At 46.9% G+C, this 15,890-nt stretch overlaps 1 protein-coding gene across 1 annotated transcript in view; it reads right to left on the reverse strand.

Annotated features, from left to right (window-relative positions):
• Positions 1 to 1,180: 1,180 nt before the first annotated feature.
• XIRP1 (xin actin binding repeat containing 1) overlaps positions 1,181 to 15,890 on the reverse strand; it is a 34,448-nt gene continuing 19,738 nt past the window's right edge. Inside the window, exons 5-7 of the mRNA XM_068934168.1 lie at positions 14,527 to 14,684; positions 12,775 to 12,828; positions 1,181 to 11,031 (exon numbers count right to left, since the gene is read on the reverse strand). Coding sequence (XP_068790269.1) covers positions 3,301 to 11,031; positions 12,775 to 12,828; positions 14,527 to 14,684 — 7,943 coding nt within the window. The 3' untranslated portion in view covers positions 1,181 to 3,300. The remainder of the gene's footprint in view (positions 11,032 to 12,774; positions 12,829 to 14,526; positions 14,685 to 15,890) is intronic.

Below are 15,890 nucleotides of genomic sequence, written 5' to 3' on the forward strand. Positions count from 1 at the left end.
GGAAATGCCTGTGTTATCAATGTGTGGGGAAGAAGGAGAACGCAAAAATGTCTGGCCAAGGCTGAGCATCCTCAAGGAGACCAGTAGCTGAAACGGAGCTGGGAAGGGCTGTATTCCATACCAGCATTTGACATGTGGCATGTTTCATTCCTACTGCTGCAAAGTAGCAGGATCCAGCTGCATAGCTGAGTTTCTCTTGTACCGTTCAAGGAAGTACAGTCAAGATATGGTCATCTATCTCCCCTCCACTGGTCCTGGTCGTTCTCTCAGCTAGTTTTTTCTTGCAAAGAGATAATGATGGAAATAATGTATGGTGATTTCTCCTAACGTTATGTGAGAGTGGAGTGACCTACTAGGACGAAGAATGATGAACAGTCTCATGCCTTGTATCCAAAGAGCCCAGAAAGCTATTAGTTATTTGAGATTTGAAAGTTTCTATCTGCACTGTTGGTTTATTACTGCAAGGTCTGAAGCAGCGAGACTGTGAGCTGATTCTTCAGCTTGCATTTGAGTTTCAAATCTTTGCATTTGTTTTCTTTCCAGCTCTTTCAACGCTTCAAGGAGCCATGTATGGTACTGAAATAATGCAGTATCTGTCTCCTCGTGATATTTCAGTTCCTGGTTGACGGAAATGCCATGAAAGAAATACATCTCAAATTAGTCTTATAAATGGCTCATTGAGACATTTAGAAATCCTGTAAAGCTAGAAACACAAACAATAAGATCTCTATTTTTAAGCACTGACAATGCAGGATATTAGGGTTTATTTGAATTCCCGAGGAATCATTTTGCATTGCCCAAGCAACCTCTTTACAGCTTACTAAAACTGCTCTGCAACTATCCCTAAAAAGAGTTGAAACGAACATATATTGGGGCATCCTGAAACAAGCTAAGACTAGAAACAACAGGAACGAGAAAAGTGGTGTTAGGAAAATTTTCAAGAGTGACTCAGAATTAATAATTCTCCCGTTTCTACAGCCTTTCCTACCAAAACAATTGGAAAGGTCTAAGCAGTTATTTGTTCTGATTCCCTGAAACCAGATATGCCTGGTTTTACCTGAATATTTTTTATATTCTTGGGCAGAACTGAAAGCTATGTTACTTTTCTTTCAGCATGTCTCACCTTCTCAAGCTTATGGGGGCCTGGAGGTAAACTGAACAACTCTGGATGTAAGTAAGCTTTTCTGGGTGGAAGTAGAACTTTTTACAGCTCATACTTTTTTCTTTATCCTTCTCCAGAGTACTTCTACGGGCCGAGAAGGCTAAGACAAAACTGTGCCAGGAGTATGTCAGGGTAGAACGTATTACCAGGTACCTCCTTTCAGGATTCATCACTCTTAGACCCAAGCACTAACAATGAAATCCCTCCAGTCACCGCTGTCAGGACATCACCAGAGAGCCAGTGTTTATCCTTAACACATTTTCCATGAGTTTTTATCCTATTTTAAAGCTGAGAAACTTTATGGAGGTTGGAGATATCCATATTATGATCTTGCATTTCCACTAGCAGCTAACAACAAATGCTTTAGATTTAATCTGTCTGCCTGATCTGCAACGCCTTGAACAGAAGGTGCTGAATGGGGGGAGATAAGAGCTAAGTGGACTCAGGGTTATGAAGCTGTAGGCTCTGAAATGGTCCATTCCTTCCCAATGTCTTTTTCTTTAATCATCAGTGTACGTGACATCTTTTTCCTCAGAGGGAAAAAGTAAATATTAACCATAACATTTCACTAAACATGGTGTTTTTTTGAATGAGGCAAGCGTTCCCCTTGGAAGAAGGATAACTTGATGCATAGAGCGATGAGGTGGATTGCCACAGGTCTGAGCCAGGTGGTAGGACACAGCTCCCTGAGAGACCGCCTAGCTGCTCTGTAGGTTCTCACATTCTTGCGTACCTGGAGCAAACTCCTTGATAACTCTCCTCTTTCCCAGAAATGGCCACCCTCTGGTTGATAGCGCTGAGCAAGGAGTGATTCAGCACCTGCCTCTCTTTGTGCGGCTCACAGAGGCACACCACCTCTGCTGCCTTCTCATTCGGAGGAAAGTGGTACAGGCTAGCGTTCAGACTCTTATATAAGCTTCTTGCTCAGTCTCCGTTCACCTACACAGGCTCCAGGATTGGGTGATGTGTGTTACCCTGGACTCAATGGTGAATGAATGCCGCCCACTTGGTAAAGACGGTGCAGATTAAACCTCTCAAGTGATTCAGAACATCCTCAGTATGTGATTCAACTAGTTCATTGAGAGACGATTTCTGCTACTTTGAAAGGAAGCAAGCACTCAACAAAAGAAAGTCAGCCAGACCAAAATATTTTTTTAGAGGTAATGTTTACCTTCCGAATGCAGCAATAAAAGTTAAAAAAAGCCACAAAATATCTAAAATCTTGAGTTGAGAATGTACAAAACAAAGTTGTAATAAAAAGAAAATCGCTTTACAAAGTTTCCAAATAAATTTAAACAGTAAACATGTATGAAAGCATGGAAAATCTAAAATAAGGTTTTTGTATATACTGAATAATAAATTACAATTCTAAAATAAAGAAAGGAAAGCAATAACCATTCTATCTCACCTACAGCATCTTTCATTGAATCTTTCTTCAGGGCGATGGCAATGATAATAGCTGTGAATCTTAACTTAGACAATTTTCAGTACCATTGAGTACGTTCCAGGAACTGAACTCTGCTAAATAGCTCCCCTACCCATTGTGATAGCGATTTGAGATTCTTTCTTTTTTTTTTTTGATTTTTGCTTTCTTTTTTTTATTAATTGCTAAGAGAAAGCCTCTCTAACCCACCTATCAATGTGACTATATGTATATATACATATATGCGTGTTTAGGATACCCTTCTTGGGAAGTCTATACTAAAATCCGAAAAAGAAGATAGCATAAAGGTGCTTATTTCCCAGTGACCAGATTTCCTGGTTCTTTTGTTGGCCTATCCTTTCTTCTGCTTTGGTTCTGAGAAGCCTGGTACAACCTCCCCAAAACACTTTAGGAGAAAGAAGCTGCCCTAAGATGCCCATGGATGAATTTTCCCTTGTGCTTCTGACAGTGTCAGGGCTTAGGGTTGTGGTGCAGCACCAAGTCTCTTGGGTTGGCCAGGTGAAGGCTGTTGTTTGCCTCCAATGTTAAGGCAGAGTGCATCTGTCCTGTCTGTATGAAAACACCAAGATGAGGACCTTGAGAACTCCTTAGGGTGTAGACAAGTCCCTTCATGTAATTCGGATAAACCAGGAGATTTATTGTTGTGGACTTTGTTTTTCACTTTGTATAGTTGTTTCCTGTTCTTCAGGATCTCCTATTTCTTTGGCTTGGAGTTGCCAAAGGTGACAAAGACTACGCCCGGCTCTTGAAAACTGCCATTGGTGTGGAAGCCTTCGCTGGGACTCTTTAAGTACCTCCGAAAAAGGGGTAAGGCAGATACCTCATATCTGGGATGAGATGCCACATCACACGTGGAGGAGGTTTGGGTCTCGGATTGCTTGGTGACTGTAGTAGATGAGGTGATGATTTTGTTTCCAAACTGATCTGTTTCCTCGTACTGCTCTGTGACAGTCCGTGTGGCTCCATAGAGCTTGGACCCATCAGGCCCGGTCTGCAGCTCCAAGATACTCTTCTGCCTTCGAGGGTTCTGTGGGCTGGGGACATTCAGAGAGCAGTAGTCTGAAAAGCCTCCTTTGATCCCACAGTGGCAGCTACCTTTGGAGGTGTCCAGAGGGCACCTCTCTTTCTCACTGATCTGATGACTGGCTTTGCCAAGGGGAGGCTGCTTTGCTGAGCTCAGCCCAGCTTTCATTTGGATGGGCTCTGGTCTATTCTCGAAGGACGCTATGTCATGCTCAGAAGACCTTGCTGATGGATGGCTAAAGGAGCTAAAGCTGTCCTGAGCAAAGGCATCCCTCTTTCCAGAAGCATTGAGATAGTCTGGTGAAGGGGTGTCCCATGGGGAATGTGCAGTCCTGGGTGAGTCTGCGGGTTTCCTGGCGGCAGACTCAATGGAGATGTAGGAAGGTGAGGAGGGAGAGCTGACACGAGGATGAACCAGGTGGGGGACCTCTAGCTCTTCTTTGGGTACTTCAGTCTTTTTTGCCACCTTTGCACACCCCACAGGCACTGCCTCCTCTGTCTCCAGTGTGGTGCCCTCCTGCTTGGCTTTGCTTGAGACAATGCTGATTTTGCGGATATTGCTGCTGCTCACAGGGCTCTGGGTGTTCCCTAGAGACTCCTTGAACAGCCCAGAGAGCCCAGCAATGTCTGACTCAGACTTGAGACTAGAGACAGAATAAAGAGCTTTTCTGATGGCCTCCTCAATGTCCAGGAGCCGGGCGAGTGTCTGTTCCTTCAGGTGGATAATCTCAGCACTCGCTCGCTCCAGGTCTCCGAAAACGAGCTCTACTGAGGAGATGTTGTCAGTGTCCTCCTTCCCTGATGTCTCAGCCCTGGGCTGTTGCTTGGCCTGGTGGGCCTTCTGGCGAACCACCCAGTCAGGGACCTTTTCGAAGAAACTCCTCAGGGCTTTCACATCCACTTTGCTTGTCTCTTCCTCAAACTCCTTCACCCGAGTCAAGATCTCTTGCAGCTCCTCCTGCCTCCTCAGGTTCTCAAAGATCTCCATAGCCTCCTTGACGTTGCCTTTCATGATCTCCTCTTTATGCACAGACAGCCTCTTCCGACGTTCATCTTCTGTTTCTCTCTTGGGTTTTTCTCTCATGATCACTGCTGGCTTCTCGGGGGCAGGCATCTCTGCCTCTGCACCAGCACATTTCAGTTGTCTGCTGTTCTCCTGCAGTTGCTCCTGGAAGGAGTTCATTGGCAGCTGATGGAAGGACGTCATTGAGTGACCATCTTGTTTCCTCTCTTTCACCTGCTGTATGACTCTTTGACCATCCCATGATCCATAAGCATTAGACATACTTTCCCTTTCCGCCTTGGGTGAGGCATTTTGTGCAATATCATCTCTTCCTTTGGGAGGAGTAGTGTGGCCCACAGAGGAGGTGCTTAGCTCAGTCTGCCCTAGTGCATTAAGTGTCCTTGCTCCACTGGGACAGGCTAGCTGTGATAGTGAAGTACACCCATCCTCTTGGCTGCATGGCTCTGTATGCCTCTGAACTATCTCATCTGGGTAGCTCCCTGGAGCTGCTGCTTTCTCTCTCATCATTCCCTGCTCAGCTTCAAAACCGAGCGCTCCATTTTTAAGTGGCTTTGAGGTCTTAGCGATGTCTGATTCTACCTTGCTTTGTCCTCCTTTGCTTATCTTGTACCTTTCCTCTGCAATTTGAAGAGGGGTTTTGACAGTGTCTTTTGGTGGCTGTTTCTCAAGGCTCACGTCCTGAGCAGTGACAGATTCGTCCACTGGTGACTCTGAAGTGCAGCATTTTGCCTGAACCTCTTTGTGTCCTGATTGTTCTTGCACTTCCGCACAGCACAGTCCCAGGTCTGATGGTGAAGACGTTGGCTTGCTGACCTCCCTCAGGCATGGAGATTTCAGAGGCAGGGGTGGAGGGATGGGTTTGACTGATTTGCTTTTGCTATTGCTTGCAGTGGCAGAATGTGCCTCATATGAGAGGTGCTCAGGTTTTGGAGGGGGAAGAGGTTTTTTCCTTGGTGGGGCAGTAGTTTCTGGTTTTGGAGGAATTCTGGGCTTCTCTGCAGGACTCTGATCACTGGGTTTGGAGGACAGAGGAAGGAGGGCAGGAAGAGGGGTCTGTAGTGTTGCAGAACATCCTGGGGCTGCATCTTGGATGGCTGCTTGTGGAAGGGCACCTTCTGTTGTTGCTTTAGTTGAGGGTGGGCAATGTTCTGCTTTCATCACAGCAACTGGGGGAGGAGGAGGAAAGTCATTATCAGCCTGTGACCCTGAAGCCACTACTGCTGTCTGGTTACTAAGGACTTGAGTCTCATTTTTCTTTTTACACACAGAACAGGACTGCCCTGCGTTTCTGTATATCATAGCAGCTTTAAAATCCCCTTTGGAGACATTAACGTTAGACTTTTCCAGTGACTGAAGCGTGGCCTTTAAATTACCTGGGACAATATCCTCCTTTTCTACCAGGCGCTGTTCTGTGGCGGCACTTTGCAGTGCTCTGATAGCTGTCTGTACATCCCCTCTGATAATAACATCTCGCTCTCTTTCTTCTTGCACTGATTGCTCTTTGTAATCAGACTCAAGAAAAGGGTTTATATAGGTTTTCACAGGCTTGGCGGTATAAAGGCCATCCTTAATGCTAACATCTGCACTAGGCACAACTTGGCATTCCTGGCTCAACAGCTGTCCTCCCTGTACTTCCTCAGAAGCACTGACCTTTTTGTGTGATGCTATGGTCTTCTGAGACACGCTTGTGTGGGTCTTGGATGCCTCCTGCATTTTTGTGGTGGTCGTCCTGGTGGCAGTGCTGGTGCTTTCCTGCTTGGTTGCAGAGTCTTGTTGCTGTGTGGTTGATTGAAGGGTCATTGTCCCCTGTGTGCTGGCTGCCTGATGCCTGCAGGCCACCTGGACTTCCTCTCTGCTCTTCTGTAGCTTGCTCTGGACGTGGTGCTGAATGCTTTTTGCCTCTGCTGTTGCTAGCCTCAGGCTTTGCATTGCAGCCTGGAGGTCACTCCCAAGCGCCTTTTCTTCTGGCTGTCCTGACACCTGGCTGGCTTCTCCAGTCATCAAGCTCTGGTATTTGCCAGCTAGTTTGTCCCTTTGAACTGCAACTTTGGTCTGGGCTGTGCCTTGCGCCATAGTTTTGGGTTCCATCATGCTGGCAGAGACAGTCTCTTCTTTCTCTGCCATTTGCTGCTTCTTGCTGCCATTTGCAACCCTTTGAATTGACTTTGTAGTCACTTTAAGCCCACCTGATAGAATTTCTTCCTTTTCCATCACTGTGGGCAGGCTCAGGGGCTTCCCAAGACATTGCACAGTGGTGGGCCTCATTCCCACTGCCTGCACAGCCTCTCTGTCTAATGCACCCTCTTTGCCCATGCTTTCACATGCAAACACATTTTTTGCTCCCTCCACAGCCCCCGGCTCACCCTCTGTAATCACCTTCTCCGTTTGCTCATCCCTTTGTAAGATATGTATCATGGCCCCCTGCACATCCCGTGGGGCACTCTCAGCTCCCCCCTGTTCTGCTTGAGAACAGACAAGGGACTGTATCTCTGACTCCTGCTGGAGGTTCTTCAGATACTCCAGATCTCCCTTCTCGATGCAGCTGGTGAAAAGCTGGACGTTCCCCTTCTCATTGTCCTCCCGCTTGACGGTTGCTGTTGCTCTCTGCTCCTGAGAAGAAGCCAGCAGGTTCCCTATTGTGGTCTTCACATCCCCCTTGACAACTTTTTGCTGGACAGAGTGGAACAGGAGGGAGTAGAGAGTCATCTTCACTGATCCTGTCTTTGTCTCTTGTAAGACCATCCCCTTTTTGATGGAGGCCTCTTGACTGAGGAGGCCCTGGAGAGCCTTAGCCACATTTCCGCTTAAGTCCTCTTTGCTTTTAACAGCTTCACTTGGGTCCAGCAGCTGCAACGGGCTCACTTTGATCTTGCCCTCTCTGTCCTCTTCCACCAGCACTCCCTGTGCTTCCACGTTGGTTCTGTGCAGAAGCTGAAGCATGATTCTTTGCAAATGGCCTCTCACAATCTCTTCTTTCAGGACTTCTGGAGCACCTGGGCTGCTGAGTTGGTACTTAACCATCTTCACGCTCTCCATATCCTTGGCTTCGATGACGATCCCACTATGCTGAATAGCCTGGCAAGCACAGAGCATCTCCAAAGTCTCCTTCATGGTCCTTTCTTTCCCTTCTGTTTCTGCATGGCCTTCAGAAGCACTCAACTTATCTAAGGGCGTGCTTTCAAAGAGCCATGTTGTGCTTTTTACATCTGCATGAGGGATAGCTTCCTGGGCCTCAGCACTGGCTGTCACCTCAGCATCCTTGAGGGTGTCCATAGGCTGGGTTTCAAACAACCAGGTGCAGCGTTTCACATCCCCTTTCTGGCTGTCCTCTCTCTGCACTGTGCTGATAGATGAGCTTCTATCTGCATCCCCATGAAGGGAGTCCACAGGCTGGTTTTCAAAAAGCCAGGTGGAGGTCCTCACATCACCCCGCTGGACATCGCTGACACTGACCATCCTCACGTACTTCTTCTGGCCCACCTTTTGGGACTCAAAGAGTTCCTTATTGGACTGAACATCTCCCTTCAGCACGTCGTCTACTGTTCTGGGCACAGACCTCTCTCCCCTGGAGAAGGAGTCAAGAGGCTCTGTCTCAAACCTCCACCGGGCAGCCTGCACATCCCCTTTCTTGATGTCCTCTTGGGTGACGGCTCTAATCACAAACACCTCTTCCTCCTTCTTGATCTGGTCCAGGGGCTTAGTTTCAAACAACCACCGGGCACCCTTCACATCACCTTTCAAGATTTCTTCTTTTTGCACCGAGGTGACCTCATGGTATCCCCCCTCTTTATCCTGGATAGCATATAAAGGCTGGCTTTCAAAGAGCATCGTGCAGGACTTGACGTTGGCTTTGCTCATGGTGTCTTTCTGGATCTTCTGGATCTCTGTCTCATCCACCTTATCATGGATTTGGTCAAGGGAGTAGGTCTCAAATATGAACCTTTTGCCTCCAACATCTCCCCCCTTGATATCCTTCTCCAGAGGGATTTCCTGGATGCCCTCAGAACTGTCCTTCAGGGAGTCCATGGGGCAGTTCTCAAAAAGCCAAGTGAACTTGTGCACAGATCCAGCTTCAATTTTCCCGTCATCCTTCATGACCACTGTTGGTTTAATTGCTGTATCCAAGGGCTTAGCTTCAAAGAACTCCTTCACTCTGGACACTTCCCCAGACTGTATCTCCACACGGCTGCAGTACCGCACAGTTTCCTTGAGGTCAGCTTTAGTGGCAACACCGCTGCCTAATGGTTCGGTCTCAAACAGGTGCCGGACAGTTTTGACATCAACTCCCTCTGAGTCATCCTGACTGTATGCTTTGCTGACTTGCAAATACTGCTCCTCCTGCCCTTTCAGGGAGTCCAGAGGCTGGGTCTCAAACATCCATGTGTATGACTTCACATCAGCTTGTGGTACATAGCCATCCTCTTCCCGCTTCTTTTCAACCTTCTCATACAGGGTGTTGATGGGCTGGGTCTCAAAAAGCCACCTGCAGGTCTTCACATCTCCCCGCTGGGAGACCTCCCGCTTCACCAAGGGGTGCTCCTCACCTTGCATGGCTTGATGGTGAATTACATCCATAGGCTGAGTTTCGAAGAGCCATTTGGCTGTTCTGACATCACCAGCCACCACCTCCTGTTTTGTGATCCCACGTATTATGTCCACTTTCTTGGTGCTTTCATCAAACTGGTCCAGCGGTCTGGTTTCAAACATCCACTTGTAGTTCTTGACATCACCACTGATGACTTGCTCTCTGCTTACGGAGGTGACTTCGTGGAAATTACCAAAGCTGTCTTTGATGGCATACAGAGGTGTTGTCTCAAACAGGATTTGGTTGGCTTTGACGTTCCCAGCAGGAATCTGCTCCACTTCTTTGGTGATGGGCTCAACATCAGCCTGCTTAATGCTGTCTAATGGAAGAGTCTCAAACAGGGTCTTGAAAGACTTCACATCTCCTTTCACCACCTCTTCTGCACTGGCAGCCGAAATTTCTTTCTCAGATGCCGTAGAGATGCTGCCAAGTGGACAGGTCTCAAAGACATGTTTTCTTTGCCTCACATCTCCCTTCTCCTCTGCTGAAAGCTCTACTTTCTTTAAATGTCCCACCTCAAAATTATCTTTCAGAGTTTCCATTGGCTGGGTTTCAAATAGCCAGAGTGTAGATTTCACATCACCTCCAATGACTTGTTCTTTGGCTGTGACACTCTCTGAAGCTTCTCCTTTCAGAGAATCAAGAGCCTGGGTCTCAAACAGCATTCGCTGCTTACTGACATCCGCCCCTGTGGTAAAATCCATTGAGGCCTTGAAATCCTGTTCTTCCACTGTAATTTCTCTGATGGCATCCAGAGGCTGAGTTTCAAATATCCACCTTGCTCCACTGACATTTGGCCTTCCTACTTCTTCTAGTGAAATCCCACGGATTATTTGCACTTTGGAAGTGTCCTTGTTGATGGTATCCAGTGGCTGAGTCTCAAACAGCCAGCGAGCGGTCCTGACTGCATTGCTCTGTATTTCTTCTCGGCAGACAGATTTGATCTCATGGATGTTCCCAGTTTTGTCTCTGATAGCACAGAGTGGCTCTGTTTGGAAAAGCTTGATAGTCTTCTTGACATCACCTTTTAGCTCCTGGATTTCTGACTTGAGTTGCAAGATGCTCTTCTCCTCCACTGAGCAGCAGCGCCCTATAGCATCCAAAGACTGGGCTTCAAAAAGCTGTCTGGCCCCTTTCACATCACCACCCTGGACAGGCTCCTTGAGAATTGCCTCCTGTACTTCTGTTTCATCCGAGTACAGTTTGTTTAATGAGTCTAGTGGCTGGGTTTCAAAGAGCCACCGGGCGGTATGCACATCCCCTTTGGCATGGTCTGTTTGTGATGCCTTGGTTGGTGTTGACAGCCTGTCCCCATTGACTGACTGACTTTCGAATCTCAGGGAAGTACTCTTCACATCCCCACCAGGAATGACCTCTTCTTCTGTCAGCTTCTTTGTGGCTTGATGGTCCCCAATAGAGTCAAGTGCCCAGTTCTCAAAGATCCAACGCATGGACTGAACCTCCCCTGGAAGGACTTTGTCCAGGTTCACGGAGGCCTGTGCATTGGGACCTTCAGTATTAAGCATTTCTGCCAGGTCCTCAGTCACGGCTTCTTCCAAGTTCTTCCTGAGCTCAGGATGCATGTGTCTGTACAGCCTCCTTAGCTCGTTCACTTGGCGCTGCTGATAGAACTTGGAGAAGGATTGCTTCGGAGGAGGCACGGGGAGTGAACTGGGATCCTGGCTCCCTGCAGTGGGAGCGCTGACTTGGACCAAGCCGAGGGCAGGAGCGGGAGATAAATCCTCTTCCATTTTCTTGATAGCAACTTTGGATGATTTCTGAACCTCTGCCATCTTTAGGGAAACAGTTTTAGATGTCAGCATTGTCTCTTCCCACCCAGCCCAGTGGCCATTAGTAGTGCAAACGGCAAAAGAAAAAGCCATCCAAACACAGGAAATCTGTGCACCAACTGAGCTTCGTACCTTTGGGTCAGTAGTACACAGCACTCCAAAGCATCACAGCACTACACACACTCCAGGCTTGCTGTTAACTCTGAATCCACAGCAATGCACTCTAAAGCAAGGTCTCTAATCCAGGCACGTATGGTAGCCAGCCTGGAGTTCCTGGGCTTCGATCTAGCTACAGCAGATTTGAACTGTGTCAGCAAGAGAGATAGACCACAAGGATAGCATAAAGAAGGCCATGTTTGAGTAGCAAGCTAAGAGTTAACTTCTCCCTCCTGCTCTCATGTGTCTAGGGCAGTGCAGGGTCCTGAAGAGAGTCAGGGAACAAAGACTGTGGGCTGAGGAGAAGGCCAAAGAGCTACTCACAAAGAGGTCTTAAGAAGAGCATGGGGAGAGGGAATCAAGTAAATGTGTGAAACTGAGCTGATGACATCAGTCCATTTCTGGACAATCTCCAGCTGTAGAACCATACATCATTATTTTACATGAGAATACATGCACAGTTATACACTTGGAGACTTAAATGCAGATAGAAGGAACGAGGCAAAAATGAGAGGTACCTAACTAAGATCTGCTTAGGCCTATCCCATTTAGCGTGTTCTCTAAGAACGAGTAACTTGCTCGCTACACACCTGGAAGCCAATATGTCATTGTTACGCCACAGCAGAGTGCATTTGCCTTAACTCACGTTCTTTAAAGATGAGTTGTCAGCTTCTATTTCTTTCCTTTTTTTGTGAATTCTTTCTTTGTGCTTTTCTTTGTGAATTCTCTCATTTTTTTTGTCCCTCACCAATGAACTAACTCAGTTTATAAAATGCTCGATTAGCAGACCAAATTCTGAGGTACTCTGTTAGGAGGAGAAAGCAAGACTGGAGTAACGCCAGAGCTGGGTGCCAGCAAAAGTGTGACCTGCTCAGGCTCACTCAGATTGAATTTCGCTCTCGATTTCTCAACAGTGTTGATAAGGAAGTGAAAAGGGGGGGTACTCAGGACAGGGTGGATGGTGGCTGTTTAGCCTACCTTTGGGCCTCACTTTCTGAATTTTTCTCCTTAGCTTGGGAAGTCTGAACGTTGCATAGCCGTTTGCTGAACTGGATACGTATGAGCTCCACTGGACTGGCATTTTTCCAAAGGGAAGTTAGTTAAGGTCTATAATCATTATCTAAGAAAGGCTATAATCCTGGTAGGTTTTTTTTTTCAGCAAACAGACCTGCTGACCCTTTGTGTCTTCAGAGTTACACCTGTAGAGTTACGCCTGGAATATTATTAGTTGTTGTTCAAAGCAATGGTGCGCAATGTTATTTCACTCTGTTACATACAGATTGTTCCATCTAAAAATAAGTATTGAACATTAGTAAAAATACTCCAAAACATCAAAATCAGCATATTTTGCAGCAAGTGTAAAATGCAAATCTTTCAGACGAGCCAAAATACTCTGAATGCACTTTTAAAAATAAGCTTATTTTGACTCTGTGAAGAACGTCTAAACACAGAGAAGGGTGACAGAGCAGCTGATAGCTATATTCAGTGCAAAATCACTACGCACTGTCTTGTGCGGGTATTTAAATCACACTCCACCACAATTCACAAATATTTGGTTAGAAAACAGTGCATATTGTTAACATTTCTTACCTTGCCTGTTTTTTGGCTGTCAGGGGAGTGAATGGAGCTGTCCTTTACAGTAGTCTGGAAAAGACAGAGAGAAATGACATTAAAGTGCATAGGCAGACACATTTGATATTTCTAAGTATATATGTGTCTATCACTGACAGCTGAAAACCGTTATGGGTGAGCCTGTTTTAGTTCACTGACAGTTCCGTACCGTTGGGAAAAACAATCTTATTGCAAATTAATCAGAATTATTTTTCCCCAAAAAGTCTTAGTCAACAAAAAGAAGCCCAAACACATTTGTTTAAGGCTGGGGAAAAAAATTCCCCCCCAAAGTACTGATTTCTCTTAAATTTGATTTGGCCTGTTGTTTTGTTTTTACTTAAGTATTTTAAAATGAAATAGATTTGCATTTGTGATTGCATTATGAATTTTAAGAGCAAACCTCAGTTTTGAAGTTAATTTTCTTTTTCTCAGACTCCCATTTTTTCTTTCTCAGGCAGAACAACTTATTGCGATGCAGATTAATTTAAAAGTTTCAGCCAACACAGACTGGTGAAGAAACATTTCCCAGCAAGTAATGTTGCCCGTTGCACATTGCTGAGCAGGAGTGCGTTGCTTTTTCCCAGCCTGGGGCCGAAGCGAGCCCAGTGCGAGCTTTTAACAGCATCTGAACCTGCCCCGTATGCAGGCAGGCATAACTCAGCACATGCAGCCCCGCGGGGCCCACGCTTTTGCTGGCTGCTACCGCCTAGTCAACCCTGGGTGGAAAGACGGACTCTTGCAAAATCACAGCAATCAGCCCTTTCTAGCCAGAAGGTGGTTTATCTCCTATAACCTGATTAGGACCCCAGGCTAAAAGGCGCTCAGCAGCTCCAGCTCTTGATGAAAATGAAGGGCGTCACAGGTGTTCGCTCAGCTGAGATCAGCTCTCCAACCTCCAACCTCCCATGTGGTCTTCCAGCCTCCTGTGTGGGACCCAGCAACTGTGTTTTTGTTATCTCTGGCCCTGAAGTTCTCTTGCTTCTTTGAAGCCTCCTGGACTTGCATTGCTCACTGAGCTACATGTAGATTGGAGCAAATGGGGCAGCAGCTTGGGCATTGCTTGGGCACTCATTGCTTGGGCATGGGATTTCTTGGGAGGGGAGCACAGCAATACCACACGTTACTGCCACATGACAGTGAAGAGGTTAAAAAAACAGCCCCCTCCTCCCCAGTCTCAGGGGATCTGTGTGTAAAAGGAGGAACAGCAGGAAGGCACAGTGGAAGATCTACATCATAGTATGACAGATACAGGCATATGTCCGTGTGTGTGTTTGAACGGATACAGCATGGAGACGCATGTGTGGCTGTGCGTCCTGCATGGATGTGAGTGTGTAAAAATATATATATGAACAAACTAAGTATCTTATGTATGAATACATACTTCTGTGTACGCGTGAGTGAGTTGCATGTGACACTGAATGTAGAGGTGTGTTTTTTGGGGTATGCATACACATGCGTGTGTATGTGTATGAGTATATATATAATGCACATGTGTATATATATGTATATGTGCATATGCAGCATATAACCTCTGATAGTATTTATAAGATATTTGCAGCTGGCAAGAAGAAGGTTGGTAGTTCTCAGAAAACCACATTTCCCCCAGATTTGCGAAGCCAGCTGCTGCCTCGCCCCCTCCGAGGGCAGATGGCCGGGACGGGGCATCGCTGGGATGCCGCTGGCGCCGCTGGCGACTGGCGCGAGGGAGGAATGCGAAGCACGGCTACTTACGGGCTGTGGGGGGCTGCCGGCAGGAGCAGCAGCAGCTGCCTGGGAGAGATAGAGAGCTGACAACTCCTTCACGGAGGGCGCCGAGGACCTCCCTCGGCGTCGGTGCAGTATGTGGCTAGTGTCGTCTGGTACGTCTAAAAACGCCCGCGTCCTCTCATCTGAAACAGAGACCGATGCGCGCGGTGAGATGCGTGCCGCGGACCTCGAGCGCAAGCAAGGCACGGCGCTTGTTGAGGGCTGTGCCAGGCGCCTCGGCTGTTTGCACACCAATTTGTTATTATTATTATTATTATTTTTTTTTTTTTGCATTACTCTGCTCGGTGTGAATGGGATACCTCCGTCTCTGCCCCGCTGGCATATATAGAGCTTTGTGCCTATATGAAATGCCTTGGTGCCCCTCGTCAGCCAGGGTCGTCATGTCTCTCTTACTGCTGTAAAAACACGAGAAGGTTCTCCTTTCATCTGCAGGCTCGTGTTGCCGCATGAGGATTTAGTGTGGTATTTGCGATGCTTTCTGTTTGAACAATGGTCTATCTACCCACAAATCCAGCTTTTGCACAGACACGGATGGGCTGATGTACTTTTTAAAATATGTGCACGTTGAAAGCACTGCAGCAATTCTAACTTTCCCTGCCCTCAAATCTCAGCCCCTCAAATCATGAGGTTTTATAGACAGCAAACTTATGATTTGTCTTTATTCTTTTCTAGGTTTTGAGCTTTTAAGTTCAGGTTTTCAAGCCTTGCTCTGAAATAGTAAAGATTTGTTTTGCCTTTATTTTAAAGCAAAGGCAGCTAATGTAATCTAATAACACGGCCCCAGGAGCTGGTGCTTCAAGTGAAACACTAGTTCCCATGGGACCCTAAGGACCAACGGTCTAGTAAACACCACCAACAAAAAGACGGTAGACATGAGGGCAGAGAGACCCCCGCGAGAGTGTCAGAGACTGGCCGGCACGTTATTGAAAGGTGCCAAATCCCGTGCTTGCTTTCGTCTTTGATTCTGGATGCTTCTACAGATGCCCAGGCATTTTGACTCAAAACCGAGGCTGGATACCTGGGGATGCAGCTGGAAGCAATACAGATTTAGCTGCCTGAGTCTGCCAGAGGTCACGAGGACATGAGGGAGGAAATGGAAGAAGATACTTCCTTAACACTTGTTTTCTGTAAGTCGCCAGGTAAAGATGGGATTTCTCTCCCTGGCTTCAGTTTGGGAGGCAGATCACCCTCTTATTACAAGAATTTTTCTCCACTCTGCTCACTAGAGCACTCACTTTGACTAGACACCTGGCTGCTTGAGATGAATACCACCCTGGAAAAGGGGAGGAAAGAGTGAAGGCATCACTGAGACAACCGCTTTCGCAGGA

Source organism: Struthio camelus, chromosome 2, assembly GCF_040807025.1.
Source record: "Struthio camelus isolate bStrCam1 chromosome 2, bStrCam1.hap1, whole genome shotgun sequence".
Lineage (NCBI taxonomy): Eukaryota > Metazoa > Chordata > Aves > Struthioniformes > Struthionidae > Struthio > Struthio camelus.